We start from the raw sequence: 22,543 nt of genomic DNA on the forward strand, positions 1-22,543 counted from the left end.
CTTCTGCACAGCCCCTCTCCACCACCCCTCCCCCCCTTTTAGGACTCTCTCGGAAGGCTGCAATGACAACAGATTAGTGAGCTCTAGGAAATGCAGCATCAGGAGCCCTCCCAAAAATACTTTCAGAAGATTATTCTGGTCATAGTTTCTCCTCAAATATATACACACATGATAAAGAAAGGAAATCAGTATTGGCTGTGGTCTATTGCTATTCATCTTTGTATCTATATGCATATTTCAAAATTTCTTGGTAATGCCCATGCAATTAAGTGCAATCTGAAAAATGACTCCAAACCTCAGTCTGTGGGACTAGATGGAAAGAATCTCTAAGATTTTCAAAAAGTTTCAGGGAGACCGAGGATAAGGACCAATGTGTTTCTTATTTGTAAGGCCCATATTTAGCGTGCTTTTAAATTTTATTAAGAATGCCAGTATTGGGACCGTCTGAGGGAGGAATAAGCAGTACGTATCAAAAGAATCTAGTCTCATGCTTGACTCTATGAAAGGGTAGTCATTATTAATGTCTGGGGGAGGAGAACTCTGTCCTCAAAATGTCATATCCACATTAATCAATATCTAACTCTTCTTTGGATAGAGAGGATGCCCTATGAACTCTCCACCTCAGCAGCTATTGATATTGGTCCAGAAAGGAAAACCTCAGGTCCCACCTTGGGTTTTGCTGTGCCCACATGTACCCAAACAATGGCTGGCATGATGACATCATCAGATCAGAGATAGGTCTGGAGTTTTTATTAGCTGTTTACAAAGATCAATGTGCTATACAACACATGCATCCTTTGATTGATTTTTTTCTAGGTTTTTTTTTTATGTATCAGCTAAAATATTTGGATGGTCTTCCAGGGACTGGGCATTTTGTAAAAAAAAAAAAATTAAATCTTGACCAAATTCGTTTCTCACATAAATCTACTCAAACGAAAAAGAAAGGGCTAGATAAGTCTGCAGCGCAGAAACAGCAGTAACTTAAGAGCTGACAATTGACACTTGTTTTCTGCCACTGTTTACTCTTCAATAAAAAATGCATATTTACCATAGCAACTGTATGATCACGTGGGCTCTCTGTCTTAGATGCTACCCTCTAAAACAGAGAATAGCTTCTTAAAGAAACAGGCACATACCAATATGTATGAGTTTCAGCTTCAGGATGGGTTTTTTTTTTTAATAAAGAAACCCTCTTTCCCAGGATTTAATGCTAATAAACATGTCTTCTTTATAGAAATCATTTTGGCCCTGTGTCTTAAATTTTAGGGATTCCATTTGAGAAATCAAAATAAAATTACTTTTTGAGGGACCTTTGATCATCTCTAGGATTTTCCTGTTGTTTCTCTATTTTATTACAATTCTAAGGCTATGTATAAACACACGCACATATATATTTTGAAATAGCAGCTATTAGTGAGGCTTTGAAGGGGGTTGGTGTAAATTCTAATGACCTGCTGCTTCATCTATGGCTATGGATGCACAGCCCTGGAAGTTCCTTCTCATTATGCATCGGCCTTTCTCTGTATCTTATAGGAATCTTGCAAAGTTTTGTCTTCAGAATTTGGGAGTGCATTTCTCCAAACTGGGTTGTTCAGGAAGGTTACGTATTTCTTTATTCTAGACCAAGGTGAGATAGTCACTACATCAGCACAGGGTTAGTCCAAGAGAAAAAATCATGAAACAGAAAAGGTTTACATTAAAAGCATCATCCAGTTCCTCTGCTGGAATCTCCATATCTTTGAGTAACTGGTACCTTTATGCTGCCCCTGACCGCCCCTCCTTCATCCTATGGTGCCTTACACTTCAGATTCTGGGTGATGTCAATTTGTGAGCATGCCACTTGTATCCTCCATCAAAACTTATCTGTCCTCTGGCCCATTCCCTGTAGGCTTCAACAGTAGTCTCAAAAGTAGGAGGTGAGAGTGAACCTAACTCTCAGAGGGCTGTGGCCTAATCCCAAGGGATTGGTGATTGCATCCCACTCTCCCTACAAAAGCTAATCATGGGGCTTGTGGCCGAAAGAACCACATCTACTCTTACCCTCAGGTATTTCTCAGCTCATTAGATCCCAAACTTTTCCTTCCAATCCTGCCTTTGGTACTTCATGGCAGTTATAAGGGCACTCAAAACAGCAGCTGTGTAGGTGCTTTGGAAAAAAAAATTCTTTGACCATCACACCCTCCTCACCAACATACCCACCTCTTTCCTGAACGGCTTCATATCCTCCTTTTCATTTTGGGACAGAGTGAGTTACATAGAATGAGTAGGCATTGGTGAGTTATGACAGATCATAGGTCTTGCTGGGTTATCTTTAGCCCCAAGCCCACCCCTCTGAGAGGCAACATAACATGTAGGTTAGAGAGCCAGCCTGTGCGTCAAGAAGACCTGGGTTTAAGTACCACCTTGGACACATAGTAATTGTGTGGTCCTGAGCAACCAATCTAACCTCTCAATGTCCCCTAATGATTTTCCAAGACTGTCAGTTGTAGGGTGTTGCTGATTTCCATTAGCAAAGGTTGTTGCCTCACTGGGAATTCACTACACAAATGAAATTAGAGGTCTGTCCCCTACCACCCCCAAAAAGAAAAGGAAAAGTTTTAACATTCACTAGCCAATGTGGTAAGAAGTTCTTATTTCTGTAGTCCCACAAAGGAGGATTTGGGTGGTTTCCTTGCCAGAGAACGCAGGGAGAAAAGATAAAAAGTGTGGGAAGGGAAATGTGGAGAAAGAGAGAATCCCTTAAAAGAGCAAGACTACTAGGTAGCTAGTAGCACTTCTTTTGAATCAGCAAGCTTTTCTAAAGGCTGTCTTTGGAATGAAGGAATATACATGAATGAATGAATGAATGAATGAATGAATGAATGAATGAATGAATGAATGAATGGAAAAGTATTTATTAATTGCTTTCTATTTCTTTGGAGACTGGGTGGTGTACTGGAGAATACCAAATTGGGTTCTATTCCTGGTCCTGCCACCAACTTACTATGTGAACTTAGACACTTTTTCATTTGTTTCTCTTTTATTTCTATGAAGCAAGGGGTTTGGACCAGATAAACTAATAATTCTTCCCTCTAATGTCCTAAGACTCTCTACCCTGCCCAGTCATCCTATTGCCAGTTACCTCTCAACAAAAGAAGCCCAGGACCATTCAGGCCATGTCTATTTATGTCTATCTCTCCATCTTTCAATTATCAAACTCATAATCACTACCTAAGTTATTGAAGGCAAGAGAAGCATCTGAATCTGGTATGAGATGCCCTTTAAAAAATTTTATTTTGGTCACATGTAAATCAAAGGTAAAAATGAGTACATATTCTAACTCCATTCTGCTGAGGGGCCTTGGGGGGAAGGGGTTGGTGATTGTGGAGTGAGGCAGTGATCTAGATGGCCAAGCAGCTTTGTAATCTCAATTCAGTGGAAGAGAATTGCCTAGATTCAGTGCATATGTCATCCAATCCGACCACAGCTTATACACACGCCATTTAATAAGGATCTGTCATGAATTCCTACATGCTGCCTTAATAGATTATTTAAAATGGGGCATGTGCTTCATGTGCTGCTTGCAGTAAGCTGAAAACTGTACACACAAACAGTGAGGGGTAATTGCTTAGCGTGTATCTCTTTGTTCCAGACACTTTTATAAAAGAGTATGTATTATGTATGGTGTGACCTTCAAATGTCATGAATGTGTTGTGCAATAAACTGTCAATATTTGTGGTTATAAGGTACTAGATGACTTTTACAATAATTGGAACGGCTATATTAAAAGCTTGGATCACTCAGCTGGTTAAAGAGAAAGACACAGGCCAATGTTCATCAGGGACTTGCCTTCTGCCAACTATTAAATGAAAGAGATTGCAAGGTGCTTAAGATGTCTTCTTTGTTTAAAAAAAGAACATGGCAAAAAAAAAGTCTCCAGAGGGATGTGTTATCTCCAAATCATCATTTTTCCTTTCCAATGTGCTTGATTTCCAGGAGAAAACCTCAGCTCTATAAGTTAATGGCAACTGACCAAATGCATTTTTAAAAAGTGATGCAGCTCATGCCAGAGTCAGTTAGGTACCACAATATCTCAAATGAATCAGACAAGGAAAGAGATATTCAAAACTGTGCCTTTTCCCCTGGAAATATTTTTGGGAGGGGTGTCAATGAATTATCTCAAAAGGATTTTAAAATAAAAGGCCTTTTATTTTAAATAAATTACCTAGAAACCTGTTGGGAATTTGTGGCTTCATTGAAAGCAGAACCATCTCTATAGTTCACACTGTTTCTATAAAACAGTAGTTAATTATAAGTTATGACAAAAAGAGAAGCATAGCAAATATTTTGTAATAATTACAATGTGCAATTAGAGAGTGGATTACTTTTAAAGCTATCTGTTTCATTGTATGGTACTATTGATTAATCTCTTTCGGTGCTCATCTGGGGCCTCCATTCCTTTTCCTGTCATTTCATTTTGGCTAAGAATCATGCAAGTGCAATATGGCTCCTCAGCCATTTAAACCTTAGGAATTAATGACATCTACCACTTTCCAGGCACCCACTATAGAACGTGTCCTAGTCTCTACAGGTACAACCTGACGTGTTCCAGTGGTGGAGTCTTCCTGTTGTCCCTCTTCCAGGGTAGAGAGAAGGCCAAATAGGCAGCCCTTCTGCAGTTAGAGGCATTGGTTCTGATTGGCTGGCCCTGGCTGGAAATGCCTTTCTTGTTGACTTTCAGGATTAGATGTTATGGTTCCAGTTCCAATCTACTCTTCTGCCTCTTTTGTTCATATTCTTTATTTGTTGATGATAACACTTAAGTGTTGCTGGTATAAACAGGGGGTAAAGTAGAGGGTTAAGGGGAGTATCTGAATCTTCTTGGCCCCTTACCCATGGATCTCTTGAGACTTCTTGCCAGACCTGGGGCAGATACTGTTGCTGACCTTGTTTCCATGCCGCTGTGACAAAGTTACAGAGACCAGAGGAGTCACTGATCCCAATCTGGTGCCGTCTGATCTAGGGTCCTGAGCCTGCTCCCTAGGATCTGAATGTTCTCTTTCTACAAGAGTCTGCTGTGATGAAAACTGTAATTTGTAGTGCCTGATCCTGTCTAAATTGGTCTACTGCTGATCCTACCTTGAGCCATGAACTTCCCCAAAAAGGGACCTTGCAGACTGTCAGGATTGCTCCAAGACCAGAGCATAAAAAGGAAGGGGCTTAGAGAAGATCCTATATCAGAAAACCTATTCAGGGCCAAAGAGAATGGCTCCTTAAGTACGGACAAGAGAAAAGGGATCCTGCAAACTTTCCCTGACTCTTTTGAAAATACATTAGATTTGGTAAAACCAAAACACATTTGGCCCTCGGTGCTTGATTTTGAAACCCTTGTGTATTTCAAGGGGAATTTAATCCATGTGTTTCTGATTCATTTTCACTTAACTCATCAAAATGTTGCTTTAGAGAAGCTATATGATGTCCAAGAAGCATGCAGCTTTTTTTTCTTTCTTTCCTTTTCTTCTTCTCTTTCTTTCTCTCTCTTCCTTTACTTTTTTCTTTCTTTCTCCTTTCTTTTTCCTCTCTTTCTTTCTTCTCTTTTGTTTTTGAATCTCTTTCATTTTATCAATCTCTTTATTTTAATTTTTGTCTTTTTGTTTTCTTTTTTTATCCCCTTCTTTCCCTTTTCTTTCTTATTCCCTCCCTTTCCCTCTCACTTGCCCTCTTCTCTCTCCCTTTTCCCTCCCTCCCATCCTTCTCTCTATCCTTTTCATTCTTCTTTTCCTCTTCCTTCTTAAAAAAAAGCTATAACTTTTTAGATCTTTATTTATCATGTAGTCCCACTCCCATGATTCCAAGGAGTTCAAGTTAGATTTTACCAAGTATGTGTCAATGGAGTTCTACAGAATTCTGAGTTAGTTTCAAGGGAGGTCTTAGCATAATCAAAGAAAAGTTGACATGGGTATATCTCCCACGGCTTCCTCATCCCAATGAATAAGACATTGCTTCACTTATATTTTTTAGTAAACTCAAATTAGGATTAAATGGTTCTCTCCCACTAGTGAACCTCTCTTCCGTTTCTAAAAGAGCCATCCATTTAAACAAATACTCTGGCCAATCCATATTAATACTGAACTGTTAAACATGACTGTATATGGTCATCGTAAAATCTGAAGCTTTGATGAAACAACAGAGGCAGCAAATTGATATTAGTCTAAGATGCAAGTGGCTTATTCTAAGGAACCAACTACAGTTATTTATAATACTATTATAATCCTTTTGTATGTTGAGGGGAAACTTTAATATGATTACACATTTAAAAATGTTTACAAAAATAACATGAGCCTGATGATTGACAGATGACATTTGATGTAGAAATAATTGTTTTCCATTAGGTTATTAAGCACAATAGTCTTCCTTGTCTCTAAAACTCTTAAAATTTTCAAGATAAAAAATGCATTCCTATGGACTTTCTCTGGAGCACAAGATATTTCCTTACCACTGAAAATGGCTTAGAGATTTGTACTGTGTTAAGAATAAAAAAGAGAATAAGATTTCCAATGTTCTCCTAAACTGCTTCTTCACCTGCTAATAGTCAACAGATCATTTTTCTCATTAGTAAAGTAAAAATGCACACTACAGAGCACAGAAAAGCACCTTGTAATCCTTAAAAAATGCTTTATAAATGTGAATTATTGTGCAGAAATTGAGCACAAGCCCATCACAACAAAGTATACTCTCTATCCCCATAGTCTACTTAAAGTTTCACAGAAATAAAAATATCCCTGACTATTTTATGCCATAAATTAATAAATGCCAAGATATATAACCATCTTATCTCCTTAATGTTACTGAAGTAACTCCCTGTTCACTATACCAACTTCATTACTTTTTTAAAAAATGGAATGCTTTCTAAACTGTATGCATTGAGGCACTGTATTGAAGTTGGCTGTATAATATTACTGAATCTGATTTTAGAGCTGAGAATACATAAAATTTTAAAAGAAAACTTTTCCTTCCTTCCTTCTTTCTTTCCTCTCTCTTTTCCTTCCCTCCCTCCTTCCTTCCTTCCTTCCTTCCTTCCTTCCTTCCTTCCTTCCTTCCTTCCTTCCTTCCTTCCTTCCTTCCTTCCTTCCTTCCTTCCTTCCTTCCTTCCTTCCTTCCTTCTTTCCATCTTTTCCAGAACCATTAGTCAACCTGAGTATGTTTCTACAACCTACCAATGACATTCTATTCAGCTAAATCTGACTTTAAAAATTTCACATCTCTGTATGACATTTATGGTCCAGCCAGGCCTGGGATGGTAGGGGAGTACAAGAGTATTGGAGAAAGAGGCTTATGGGGAAATTTTATAGCTGCACATGAGGAGACCTATGTTTCCACAAAAAGGAGGAAGCTGCCTTGTAAGGGCACCTGCAATGGATGAGTCAAATGAAGGACTTGAGGCTGACAAGGCCTCTGATTCTGATTGCATTGATTTTCCTGGAGGACTGTTTAAGGAACCTTCTGTGATTACAATGGGGCACTGTATTAGAGGCCTTCTAAAGTCTCTTCTAACCATAAGATTATAGTCACAACAAGTACTCTGTTCTCTCTGTCTATAATATATATGTATATATATATATATATATATATATATATATATACACATTTGTATTTGTCTCAGCCTCTTTATATATATATATATATATATGTATGTATGTATATGTATATTATATATATATATATAATATACATATACATACATACATATATATATATATATATATATATATATGTATGTATGTATGTATATGTATATTTTATATATATATATATAGGGAATATGTTATGTGTATACACATATAATACAAATATGTGTACATGTTTATGTATTCACATATGAATATGTATAAACAGGTATAGTATAAAGACACTCATGTGTAATTCATCTGTAACATTATCAATATATGTATATGTGTATAATGTATATACATATGGATATACAGATATAATCTATAAAGATATACACACAGTTGCACATATGCCTATATTATATAAATATGTGCATGTGTACCACTGCTGGTTGGATATTGTCCTTTGCCCTTGAAGAGGACCAAAATGACATCACTATGTTGGAGTCCAGGTACTGTGGGTCCAACTAGGGCTGATCAGACGAACACGAGCTCAGAAGGCTCTCCCACACCTTGGGCACAAATAATTAACTGCTCTTGAATTTTCCCCCATCAAAGTCCCCTCACCTCCAAAAATGGTAACATCAAGCATAAAATACATTTGAGAGGTAAATATCAATAATTTTGGATTAGAGACAGTACAGTGGAAAGAACACTAGATTCAGGATTTAGGCTTGAAAACCAGCTCTGCTGCTCTACTATTTACTACCTATGTTGCCTTCCCTTCTCTGGGCCTCAGTTTCCTCATTTATAAAATGAAATGATTGGATAAAATGATCTCAAAAATTCTTTCTTTTACTAAATCCTATGATCTACTTCTTTGGCTTTCTGGCTCTTCTGTTAGTATGTATAGTTAAGAACTGATTGGAGGGGAAGCTAGATGGCGCAGGGGATAAAGCACCAGCTCTGGATTCAGGAAGACCTAAATTTACATCTGGCCTCAGACACTTGACACTTACTAGCTGTGTGACCCTGAGCAAGTCACTTCACCCCATTTCCTCTGAAAAAAAATTTTTTGATTGCAAACAATAGTTTGGTGTTCATTATATGTTGCCTATCCTAAGCTATAGGTTTCTACATGATAGGAATGTAACCTTTCTGTGTTTTCTGAGCTCCTTGTAGTCCTCAGCCGAGGAATCTCAGATGATAATCTCATTCACTCCCATCATTATACAAATGACTCCAGAATCTTTATCTTCAGCCTTGACCCAACTTTTGAACTGCATATCTACATCATGGAGATAAGTTGCATCATGAGGAATTCAAATTCTCAGATATTTACTAGCAATGTGACCCTCATCCTCACTTTCCTAATTTGTAAAATGGAGATACCAGCACTTAACTCAATTAAGTGTTGTTGTGTTGTTGTGAGGTTGTTGTGAGGATCAAATGAAATAATATACATGAAATTCTTTGCAAACCTTAAAGTCCTATAAATGTTAGCTATCGTAATCATTTCTAGATATTTAGAGGATATCTCATTTGGGTGTCCCACTAACATTCCTTGATTCCAGCGTTTCCAAAACCAATTTTGTCATCTTTCTCTACAAATGTTGTTGATGCTTTCATGATTTTTATCTGCTGTGCCATAATTCACTCAGGCTTTCATGTTTTCAACCTTGGGATTATATCCTATTGGTTACGATGTCTGTGAAATCATACTCTATTCCCATTGCCACCACCCATGTGTAAACTGTTGGAATAACCTAACAGGCCTTCCTACCTTCCTTTTATCTTCCTTCCAATCCATCTTTAATGCCATTGCCAGAATAATCTTTCTTATACATAGATTTAATCATTGCTCTTCTAATAAAAATCTTTTAGTGACTCCCCATTTCCTCCAGAGTAGAGCTCAAACTTCTTTACCTGACCTTCAAGGCCCTCCATATCTGCCACAACCCTACCTTCTCAGCCTTGTAATAATAGCTAACATATGTATAATGGTTTTTATGTTCCAGGTACTGTGCTAAGTGCTTTACAATTATTATCTCATTTGAACTTTGCAACAACACTGGGAAGTAGATGCTATTAATTTCCCCACTTTATAGGTTAGGAAACTGAGGCAGATAGAAGTTATGTTACTTGCCCAGGGTCATACAGCTAGTAAATCTCAAGGTAATTTGAACTCATCTCTTCCTAACTCTAGACCTGATGCTCTCTCTACTGTACCACCTCCATTCGCCCTATGCTCCAATTAAGCTAGAATAGTCTCTGTTCCTAGAACATGTCCTATCTACATCTCTCTGTCTCTGCAACAGTGCTCATGTTGTTCTCTATGCTGAGAAATTCCTCCTCCTCCTCTTTACATGTTGAATCTTTACCAGTTCTTTAAATTTCAGTTTAAATATCATCTCTTCCAAGAGGTTTTTTTCCTCTAATATCCCTTCTCAACATTAACCGTTTTCCTCCCACCTCACATTAGACATTTTATTTTGTATCTCTCTACTGTGCTCATCATCCATTATCATTTATTGTAGTCAATGTTTGTATCTTATCCTTTTATCATTCTCTATGTAAGCCCGTCACTATCAGCTAACCGTTGTTCCCCGCCAAGGGCCCATCACAGAGTTCTGGACGTAGTCAGTGCTTAATAAACGCAGTATTCTAAATCTTTAATAATACATATCTATTGTGACACCTTATTTAGTGGAAATGCTTAAAAGCCATACAGAAAAAAAGAAGACACCTGAGTCCATGTAGACTATTGTCATATCTTCTAATTTCCCCATCTTGTATTCTGTACCCAATCCTGGTACCTACATTGTGAAAGACTTATTGATGATTTAACATCAATGAATGAATGAATGCAAATATTTGGTATTCTACTGAACAAAAGCTCAGGGAGCTCATTCATGGCCTGTTAGGTAGATGGCAAATATTCAGGTCCATGGGGGGAAAGGGCATATATATATATATATATATAAATAAGGACATATATGCCTTTGTCTGTGATTGTCCACAGGACAATGCTACCATAGATTGCAGGAGGTGAAAGTGATCTTAGAGATAATGTAACTCCAAATTCATCACTGGACAGAGGAAGAAAACATATACAATGAGTTCTATGCTAGCAAGTTGTCCTTTTTCTTTATTTAAGCATACATATTATGTATAGGGAAATTGGTATAAAAGTAATATAAATGTTCATATAGAAAACGGTTATCTTCTTTAATACCTGTAAATGTAAATTAGTATTTATATGCATGTTTTGAATGAAATATTTGCTTTTCCTCTGTGGTTTAGTTGAATCCATGAAATTATACATATAGCATAGGAAACGATTGATTTTTTTTCTATATGTAGTCATCCATAATCATGACCACCTGGTCATAGAGGGTTTGCAAATGTGATTTTTCAAATGTCTTCCATTCTCCCTTTATAAATCCTTGCCCAGGAAGGATCAGAATAAGATGGAGATTGAGTCAGAAATGGTCCATAACCAGGACCAATAAATGCTGTTGATTGACTGTGTAAAACAGCAGTTGAAGTAATAAAATTCAGGCACACCAAGTTTCTTCTAGGTAGGAGCAGCTGCAAGTACTTTTGTCATCATGGGAAAGAAGAAACCCAAAAAGAGGGGATCCATTCATCTTTGCATCAAATTCTTAGGACTGTGCTCTATGTTGTACTGTGTGTGATATCTGTGCATTATATTATGTGCAGGGCACTCTCTTCCTGTTAGCTTCAGTCTCATCTCTTTCCATAATAGGAAAATATATTAACAATATCTTACATTTTATAATATATATCAATAAATCTACAATAATTATATATATATATATATATATATGTACTCACATATAAGTCTCTTTCTCTGTGCATATGTGTGTAAGCACGCACACATACATACATGGGAAAGAATTCTGTAAGACAACTGGAATAAAGATTAGCCCGCCATCCGCTGTAGTTGGCTTTATGTTTCTGTGAATACTTCTCAGGGCCACCCACATCTTATCCTTCATTGTTGTTTTGAGTTTGTTTTCTTAGTAGGATTAGTCGTAGAGTAAACTCTAGTCTTACTGGCTCTCCAAAAAAATTCAGTTCTGAGTAAAGCGAAAATTAGACTCTTAAATCTGCACAGAAAGCTGTTTATCTTACAAATTTATTCTTTTTTATTGGGCCACACATATTCAAGATAGAAAGATAAAAGGAAAATAGATAACAGGCAATCACTTAGAGTGACATATAGCAAAACATAACTAGTACTCTTATTCTGTAAATTCCTCCAGAGTGCCTTGTTAGTGTTATCTATATATTTATCCATAATGTTCCCAGGGCACTTATTGAAACCTAAACTCCAAATACACCGTTTATTATCTCTACTGTGGTTCCATTTGGTAATCTCTAAACCACTATTGCTCAGAGACAGTGGCCATCATTGCAGAAAACTTTTGGGAAGGATGTTCTCCATACAAACTGTGGAAAATGAAGAGGCCATATGAATTGAAAAGTAAAGTCAGCACCTGCCCACTTCTACCTTGAAAGCCAACATCCAGTACACTTAAGTCTTGCTAATAATTCAAAATGACAGTTATTGGCCTCCTAACTTAAACAGTCTATCTTAACTATATTCCAAGAGGACACGTGCAGAATTTTAATCAGGTTCATATTTGTTTTAAGCCGACCCAGTGCTCCTAGCACAAAGAAAGCTGACTAGCTCTGGCAGGACGGATTGATAATATTTGGTGGGGGAAAGAGGACAGACAGGGGTCTTATTCCAGATGTTCATTTCTGAGCAGTCAAGCTTGGCAATCAGCACGAGTCCATCGAGGTCCATGCTAGCTGGGTAAATCTGCAAACTTTCACCTGCAGTTCAAAGAGTATTTATTAAGACACCTACTATGAGCAGAACTTTCAGTTAGGTATTGGGGAATGTACCAAGTTTAGATAATCTATAATTCCTTCCTTTCTGAAGCTTTTCATCCGACAAGGGTAAGAGAGATACAAACACAGAAAGCCATGATGCAAATTGGCATGTAATGAATACATTAGACAAGAGTGGGGAGACCAGGAAGTTAATGAAGGCTTCCTGAAGGAGGTGGCATTTGAGTCTGGCTTTAAAAAACGTGCCTCTTCACCCTCTCTGGTTAGTCAGTTAGGCCATAAGTTGTGTGTACTTAGATATGTGGGAGCAGCTAGGTGGCGCAATGAATAGAGTACTAGGTCTGGACTCAGAAAAACTCATCTTTGTGAGTTCAAATGTGGTCTCGGACACTTACTAGCTGTGTGACCCGAGGCAAGTCACTTAACCCTGTTTGCCTCAGTTTCCTCATCTGTAAAATGAGTTGAAGAAAGAAATGACAAATTACTCCAGTATCTTTGCCAAGAAAACCTCAATTGGGGCCATAAAGAGTTGGACACAACTAAACAACAAAACTTAGATATGTCTTTATTCGGTGTGAATTAGGACAGTTCCACTCATATAAAAAACTAGAAACTAATCATGTAAACCCCTTAAGGGACATTACTCGATTCTTCAGATGGCTGATCCTTTGATACTTTGACTATTTTTAGTGGAGGAGGGAGTGGGCATAGATGGACAGCTACAATGGAACTCATAATCAAACATTTCCAAGGAATTTATATCAGTTTTTTAAATGGTGGACATAATCTGTATGGGAAGGATTCTGGAGAAGTTTGGAATGAATTTCCAAGGAAGAAGCACAACTGGTAGCTTTAGTAGTATTTCAAGATCAAGCTAATGATATCGTACACAAGCAGGGTACACTGGACTCAATTCAAATAAGCTCTGGATTGTGAAATTTTCAATGTGAGCAATCACACTTCAGAAAATGGCAAACACCATACGACATGATGCAATTTTTTAAAAAAATTATCTAGACTTAACACTATTGATCAGAAAAATGCAAATTAAAACAAGTCTGAGGTACCACCTCACACCTATCAGAATGGCTACCATGACAAAAAAGGAAAATGTTGGATGTTGGAGGGGATATAGGAAAACTGGGACACTAATGCACTGATCCAACCATTCTGAACAAAAAATTGGAACTATGCCCAAGGGGCTATAAGACTGTGTATATCCTTTGATCCATCAATACCACTGCTAGGTCTATGTCCCAAAGACATCCAAAAAAAAGAGAAAAGGACCTATTTGTACAAAAATATTAATATAGCTCTCTTTTTGTGGTGGCTAAGAATTGGAAATCAAAGGGATGCTCATCAATTAAGGAATGACTAAACAAGCTGTGGTATATGATTGTAATGGAATATTATTGTGCTAAAGAAATGACAAGCAGAATGATTTCAGAAAAATCTGGAAAGACCTACATGAACTTATGCATAGTGAACTGAACAGAACCAGGAAAATGTTGTACACAGTAACAGTGATATTGATGAAGAAACAAAATTGGTGAAGAATTGTGAATGACTTAGCTGTTCTCAGCAATACAATGATCCAAGACAATCCCAAAGGACTAATGATGAAGCATACTATCTGCCTCCAGAGAAAGAAGTGATATGGATTGAATACAGACTGAAGCATGCTATTTTTCACTTTCTTTCTTTTTCTTTTATTTGAATCTTGAACAAAATGACTAACATAAAAATTTTATATAATTGCACATATATAACCTGTATCTAATTGCTTACCATCTCAGAGACAGAGCTGGGGAGGAAGGAAGGGATAGAATTTGGAACCCAAGACTTTAAATAAAAATGTTAAAAATTGAAAAAAAATCTAGACTTAAGAAATCATGTAATGTTGATGATGTAGATTAACCTTAATAGCGCGCCTTGCATTTTTATTTTCCAGAAAGACAGTTGTTAAATATTTAACAGCACACTCTTACATGGAAGCCAAAAATATTAATGGTATGTTATGCCAAAGTAAGAGAGGCATGACATCTAGAAAGAGCAAGGTGATAATTCCACTCTTCTCTGCTTTTGTCAGATCACAGTTGGACTCTTGTGCCCAATTTAGAGTGCCATATTTTAGGAAAAGTACTAAAAACTGGAGTGGGTCCAGAGAAGAGTTACCAGGATGGTAAGGGTGACTGGATGAAGAAACCAATAATAGGGAATCTGAAAAAGAGAAAATGTAGGGAGGGGGCAGGCATGATAACTGATTTTTGTAATATTTAAAAGGGCAACCAAGTAGAAGTATTAGACTTATGTTTAGCCTCAGCAAGCAGAACTAGGAGCATAACAAATTCTGTGGAAGTTATAGGGAGATAAACTTTGGCTCTATATAAGGAAAACAGAAAACTTCCAAACATTTTCAGCGAGCCAAAAGGGAATGATCTGCCTTGGGAGGTGGCTGGTTCCCCTTCACTGGAGGTCTTGAAGTGGACGCTTCATGATCACTTGTGCAGGATTTTGTAGAGGGCAGTTGTTGGATGAGAAGATTTCTTGGGTCCTTCCTGACTCTGAGACTCTGATGTTCTACAATTCAAATTTTATTTCCTTCACCAAAATTATTGTCCAAGAAATACAAAACCCCTGACAAACACGTTATTCAGAATGCCACGGTCCCTGGGACCATGCACAAGAAGTTCATGCTTCTCTATCCAGAGAAAGGGGCAGCATTCACAGACAAGAGAACTCTTCCCTCCTTCACTTGGTCACTCGTGCCAAAAAACTGACGGATGTCCTTTGCAAAACTGAAACCTCAGACCAGTTCTCATGAAGCTGTTCTATTCCCATCTTCATGCCGACATTATCAAACACACAATATTGTGTTGGGCACTGTACAAATACATTTTCTTTGAACCTGCTACAGCCCTCTAGGGGCTCACCTTCTGTGTCCTTCTGATGCGAGGAAGAGTCCCAAAGAAGACCCAGCTGAGCCCAAACAAAGTTGTTCTCTTGCCTTTCCTTTTCAGAGATGCTACCATGCTCATCCTGTCTTACTAATATTGCCTCCTTCGGCTGTTTGGTGTCAGACCTCGGGTGCTGCAATAACATATCCTCCAGCCCCCGAAATATTTTAACACTTTTATTTACTATTATGTCCCATAATTTCTGTGCAGAAGGCAGCGATATGTAAATTTTATTCCATTTTCTAATGGTTTGGGTTGCATAACAAATAACAGCAGGAGAAACAATTTGTATTGATACTTTGCAGGGAAAATGTTCAAGTCACTGCAAAAAGATTTAACTCTGTGAGGCTGTAAGTTTATGGGAGTTTTGCAGCTGAGTTTTTGCACATGACTTTGAATATGTCGCTATATGTTTATCATCATCTAATTGTGGAACAGAATTTCCATACTTTCTGTCCTTCCATTCCAGAGATTGCATTGGTGCATGTATAGAAGACACTACAAGGGACAAATGAGCAGTTTGGATAATTCTCTTTCCTGTCCCAAAATAGCTCTGTGTGTGTGTGTGTGTGTGTGTGTGTGTGTGTGTGTGTGTGTGTGTTTTATCATGTTGGTGGGACTCAGCTGAGGCATATTTTTTTTCATTTATTGCTTTATTTAATGCAAATGTGATTTTGATCACAAAGTAAACTATCCAGCTAGTTCATATTATAAATTAATCAGATTCAACAAAACACTAACATTTTAAACTTTTCAAAAAAATATTTAATAGGAGCTAAGCAAAAGAAGAAATCAAACCAGCTGCTGACACAGCTGTTTCTTTTCTTGTATAATTCAGTTCAATATAAAGGTACCATATGCTGCTTAAAAAGATGATAGGAAAGATGAAATAATTTAAGAGAATAACAAGAAAATACATGAATTGTCAGCATTCTGTCAGATTTAAAGAATGAAATAGACAGGTGTAGTATTGACATGTTTAACTTTGTGTTGTGTTAGCAGTTTTGGTGCGAACAACTTCTGACATGTGCTGAAGTGATGTGAGAACGTTTTTCCTCTGTTGCAGACATTGGTGAAGAGGCTGGGAGATCTGTCGGAGTCCAGCCACCAGCTCTACTGAGAGATAGGAGCCTTGGATCGGCAATGAAGGACTGCCCTTATTGTGGGAAAACTTTCCGAACATCCCACCATTTAAAGGTGCATCTGAGAATACATACAGGTGAGAAACCTGGGACAGATTGAGGGCATTCCAAGCCACACTCAGGAACAGAGGGGCTTGGCACATTCCTAACAGGCCAGGATCACGTGACTGAATCAGTGTCTCTGGCTCGGAAATGAGGCCCAGACTATATAGATGTACTCCAATTCCCTGGTTTATCACACTTACCATTGAACACTTCTTTCTTATTCTAGCCAAAGACTAGGTCTGTTGCCCCTTTTGAACTTCCTAGCAGCCTTTTCCAGTTTTTTCTGCTTTGGTTTTATCCCAGTCTTCTCATCACTTTGGCTGCTTTCCTGATCTTCTACCCATTATGGTCTACTAAGATATTTCCACTAGTTTTTTACAGAGTTCTACCACCTTTCACCCAAATCTATTTGGAATATGGACACCTCCATTTTCTTTGATATTTTCCTGACACTTTGTCTATTGGAGTTTGAGTTGCTTCAGAGGATAGACAAATACACCATCTATTTTCAAAAATAATTGTGGCATATTTCCCAAGGAATCAATAAAGCAGAAGGCTGTTCAGAGATATTTAATGTCTACAAGCCTCATTTCTCATTATGTGGTGAAAGACTAGGCCACCTAATGGCCTTACCTGGTTTATAAAAAGCGTACTGACGCTGAGAATACACTTTGGGGGTGTGCAGTGCTGGGTTAGTCTTGTTTTGCATACTGGTTGTGAGGCTGCTTCAGGGAAGGCTTTTCCTCCTGTATTTCCGAACACCATGCCTCCCATTCTTATTTCCCCTTCTCAGATGTTTAGCTCTCGTCAAGTTGACTTGAGTGGTTAGTCTGTCCAGCATCTATGAAGCAATGGTATGTGTTTAACCCTACCATAGACACTGTGAAGGCCATAAGAAAAGAAGAAGGTATTATTGTTTCTATTCTTTAAATGTCTTTCAATCTAGTTGGGGAAATAAGATTCATTTTCATGATGAAACAGCAATAGAGTAGTGTAGGGGTGAAGGGGAAAGACCCTTGAATTAAGAGCCAGGAGACCTGGAGTCAACTACCAACTTTATTACTTATCAATTTGGGGCCTCTGGGCAAATCATCTTACTTCTATGAACCTCAGTTGCCTTATCTAAAAAAAAAAATTAGGAGATTGGACTGGATGATTTACAAGATTTTTATCAGCTTTAAGAGTCTAATGAAAGAAAAATACATAGACATATATAATCAAGTTCTAGATTCCCACAAAGGGAGCAGATTCGTTGCATCTGAAAATAAGGACTGGGACCTAGGAAAACAATTTCTAGACAGCAAAAGTAGGACCACCAGGTGGAAGTTTGCAGGGAGGCATATTTTGATCCTGTATGAAGAATTTCTTAATAATTAGAGCTGTTCAACAATAAAAGGCACTGCTTTGTGAGGTAGAGAGATCCCTGATACAAAGGTCTTCCAGCAGAGGATAGATGACCATTTGTCAAGGTATATTGTAGAGGGGACTCGTGTTTTAGGTAGAAATTGGATTAGATGACTGCTGAGAGCCTTTACAACCCAGAAATTCAATGAATCTTTGATGCTGAGACACTAACTATGATTTGAGGCCATATAAAGGAGAAATCCCCGCAGGTGAGAGTAGGAGTTCTGGAAATGCTTCCCACTGACATCTTCACTGTCCAAGCCATGCTGAGATTCATGTTCCTCCCCATTTAGGGACTGAGGCCTCTAATAGTTAAGGATCACCAGGCTACAATGAAATGTGTGTGTGTGTGTGTGGGGGAAACAAACAGTGACTCAGAGTTATTCACCATCCTGCCATTCATAAGCGTGTTGGGCTAGGGTAAGGGATAACCTATTTCATTGACTGTTATTTTAAGATGGGTATAGGGTTCTAGTACAGCTTCCTACAAGGTGGATAAACTGCTTCTGATGTATAAGTAGGCACTTTGGGAGATACCATCACAGACTAGGGAACGACGCTGAGGGCATTTATTTCTTTCATCCCCTGAAGTCCCGAGGTCCTGCCTCACAGTCAGCTTCCTCTAAGTCAGCTAAGTTAAGTGCTTAGCCACCCGCTCACCTCTTCTCCTGGCAGAATTAGTAGCCACACTGGCAAGAATCTCTGCTTCCATCCTGTCCATGAGGGGGGTAGCGGAAGCTGCTTTGTGTGATTTTAAAGGTTAAGAAGGATTACTCACCCAGAAGCCCACTGAGTCAGAGTTTAGGGCAGAAAGTGCAGACAGAGAACCAGGGAGGCACCCACTGACAAAGGCATTTCCACAACCTTACAACATCATGAAGAAAAGAGAGAAAGCATAGAAATGTCACCCACGCAAATACCATTTGCAGTATGCTGCATTTAAAAAGCATAATCGTCACAAGATAAAGATCAATTTCCTTTTTATCTAAGAACAAAGAAGTTGGAAAATGATTACACTTGTATATTTGAATAGAGCAGAAAGTGTTGCATGTTCTAAATAACCAAAATAAACATTCATTATAACTATGTAAAAGTGTAGATTACAAGAGTAATTAAAAATCAAAACCAGGTATTTCTTATTAAATGATTTAATAGTTGGATTCCAGTTATTAAAATGTACTGCCTGGGTTTTTTTTTTCCTGATACTTCTCTCTGAATCTGTTTGGGCACATGGTTTACAGCACACACTTTTGGTACAATATTTTTTAGGAAGAAAAGTTTTCTGTAGTGCACTCTGTTGAGTACATTTTTCAGAGCCAACATGTAACAAAGGAGTAACTTTAATTGCCCAGGATAAGAGGTGGTACAGGCTCTGTATTCTTTCATCATACTCCATCTTTATTAGAAGTCTTGGTCACATAACACTGACTGATAAAAACCACTTTTCTTTTTTTCTCCACTACATTAACTCAATTACTGCTCTTCTTTTCCCAACACCTGTTTATTAAAGAGGAGCTCAAGTAGTTTAACAGTAGTCAGGTTTTTCTGAACACCTGGGGGGCTTGGGAGCAGCCTACAGGTAGCTCAAATTTGGTAGCACTACCCTAGGAGATAGATCTAATTCAAAATATCCCCTGGGACTGAAAGCCTAGGGGACAGATGTGAATTCCCCAAGCTGGGCTGGCAACAGACACTGGCCCACCTCTGGCTGCCATCAGAGAAGTCATTAGTCACTGCCAATTCTGAATGCACGCTGCGACTTCACCCCTCTCTGTAACAATACCTTGGATGGCAATGGGACTCCTGGGAAGATGTTTATAGACATCGGGCATGCTCAGTTATTCCCCAAAAGCGCAATGAAAAGCAGTAGTATCTGGACCCAATCAATGTAGGTTAGGAAAAGCCAAGTATCAATAAGTATTCAGTTATAACATGCAACTTGATGCAATAAAGCTGTATCAACAGGGTATTCAGTATACTCTGTACAATAATTAAGTTATCTAATACATTAAATTGGATTCCTTTTTCCCCTTGATAATAATCTAATGTGTAGTAAAGTGCCCTCCCTCTTTGATAGTCACCAGGGGTATTGCTTAAGGTGTGAATACAATGATGCCCAGGGCATGCAATCACTATACCAGAACAGTTACATACCTGCCAGTCCCCTAGTAGCCTGAAGGAATGAATGTGCCCACCCCCTCAATCTATCCCATGCTCTACCGGGAAAGTCTTGGCTCCTTGTGGGAGGAACACTTGCACACTGACCGCTACATAGGCTCACTGTGATTTTTCAGATTATATGATACCTTATGATATAGCCCATTATATATAACTAATGCATTCCCCAGTGTTTTAGGAACACTTTTGGCTTTCCATAGGGGAGCTGCTATTACTAGAATGACCATCATAAAGAAAGATAGCAAATAGCCCTATGAGTGGCAACTCAGAGATGTTCAAGTTCACAAACCAATTAAAAATAAGTCCTATTTTTCCAATTTATGTGAGTATGTTTATTAATATGGTTTCTCTGTGCTGTGCTCAACGTTCCATACTTCTCACTCTCTAACTCCGCACTTGGAAACCTCTTTCAACTAGCAGGAAAGAAAATGGAAAGTAGATAGATGATGTTTCAGGGATATGCCACCATGATCAGAGGAATATGCCTCATTGGAGTACATCAGTATGCAATGTGTCTAGCCCTACCCATGTGCCTTATGCCTTTGTTTGGGGAAGGTAAAGGAGTTCTGTGTTGGCACATACATACATTTGTGTGTGTGTGTGTGTGTGTGTGTGTGTGTGTGTGTATGTATGGAGGGGCAAGACGTAGGGATGAAGGTTATGTGAAGAATTATCACCTCACAGTTGACAGTGCATTTGAGAACACACTTGAATCCATATCATCCAAATTCCATGAAAACTTTTCCCAGTAGAACCAAAGAAAGTGGGTGGAATGTTTTCTATGATTCTTTTCTCTAGCATTTCGAAGGAGTGGGTGAAGGTCAGTGACAGTCACCTAGCAGAGACTGTATTGTATAAATTAAGCACAACAGAGTTTGGGTCCCCATGATATCAAAGCAACTGGCTAAAACAGTAAATTCCCTACCAAACAACCAGATGATCCATTCTAAGTTCTGTTCTAGCAATAAAGTAGGGACTCTTGTCTTCTTTTCATCTTTATTTTCCTTTGCACTGCAAACTAGGCTTTGAATAGTTGTCACTAATTATTCCTACAATTTGGCTTTTAACATCTTTCAATGAATTGATTGAATAGACCAGTAAGTTGGGGACAGTGGACACACACAGCCGAAGTCAAATCATTATGTGACCTCACTACATCCTGATGACCTCAGGGGAAGGCAGGGCCAGCCTTGTGTTCTTCCTCACCCTGAACTAACACATATTCATGAATGACAAGGCAGTGCCGCCTGAAGCATAGCCTGCCTCAGTTTCTCTACCTACACAATGGGTTTAGTTGTTTTGGGCCTGCCTAGCTAACACATCATCAGCATTAATGGCATAGCATTTGGAAAGTGCATTGAGTTCATGGGATGAAAAGTGAGATATAATAACTCCCCGCCATCACCATAATGATAAAAGTTCTTAGTGCAGTTAAAGATCCAACCTTTCATCTTCAAAGAGTTTCACAAACACCAACTAGTAAATAAACGTATGCAGAGATGAAAGTTTAGAAGGCCTAATTCAGGTGCCTCATGCCCCGTAGTAAACGTAGCTTATCTTTGACACTTTTATTATTAACTCCACTAGGCAAGGTAACTATTCCAGTTTAGAGTTGAGAGCCACACATTGAATAAATTAATAAAATGAAGTGGGTTAAAATGAATTCACTTTGCACATCGTATCCCTGGCATTAGCACAGTGCCGGACACATAGTAAGCACTTAATAAGTGCATGTTGACATGACGCATGCTGTTGTTCTCTGACTGAGAACAGCCACCTTAGTAATGTAGAATAAAAGATGTCTGTGCCCCACAGTAGAGAGAATTTTTTTTTTAATTTGAACTAAGCTTCCTTCATTTTTACATTTCTAAGATGAACTAAAAGCCCATTTTATTTCTCCAGAGTCCTCATCCTTAATACCACATGGCTTGCTCTTCCTGCCTTAATGACATCCCAAACTTTTGTGGAAAATAATTGATTGAATTGAAATTTCCTTAAAAGTTTAAGAGGTAATGTTACAGTATAAATTCCTTACCAAACACTAAGTAGGGAAATATCCATTAGTGAAATTAACTACAGTTTCTAGGTAGCTAACAATGTGCAGTATACAGTAGGGCATGGCTAATGAACACTGCAGTGGGTGATATTTCATTATACAAATTAATGCTCACATTTTAATGGGAAAGTCACATAATGAATCTCGGCTTCAGTGACAGCAATTAGAGACACAGATTGTCCCCTTCTGGACAAGGCACTGTTTAGCAATAAGCAGCTGTGTAAAAAGTCTTCAGGTTTACAACATATATATGCTTTGGGGGAATTAGTGTACAATTTATATTAATGT

At 38.3% G+C, this 22,543-nt stretch overlaps 1 protein-coding gene across 2 annotated transcripts in view; it reads left to right on the forward strand.

The window, feature by feature from the left end:
• The window catches only part of ZNF536 (zinc finger protein 536), a 318,653-nt gene that overhangs the window by 278,004 nt on the left and 18,106 nt on the right, over positions 1–22,543 (forward strand). For both annotated transcript variants that reach the window (XM_020985064.2, XM_020985063.2), the window contains exon 4: positions 16,497–16,649. In XM_020985064.2, the coding sequence (XP_020840723.1) occupies positions 16,497–16,649 (153 nt within the window). The remainder of the gene's footprint in view (positions 1–16,496; positions 16,650–22,543) is intronic.

This window comes from Phascolarctos cinereus, unplaced genomic scaffold (assembly GCF_003287225.1).
Source record: "Phascolarctos cinereus isolate Bilbo 61053 unplaced genomic scaffold, phaCin_HiC Scaffold_2;HRSCAF=192, whole genome shotgun sequence".
Taxonomy (NCBI): domain Eukaryota; kingdom Metazoa; phylum Chordata; class Mammalia; order Diprotodontia; family Phascolarctidae; genus Phascolarctos; species Phascolarctos cinereus.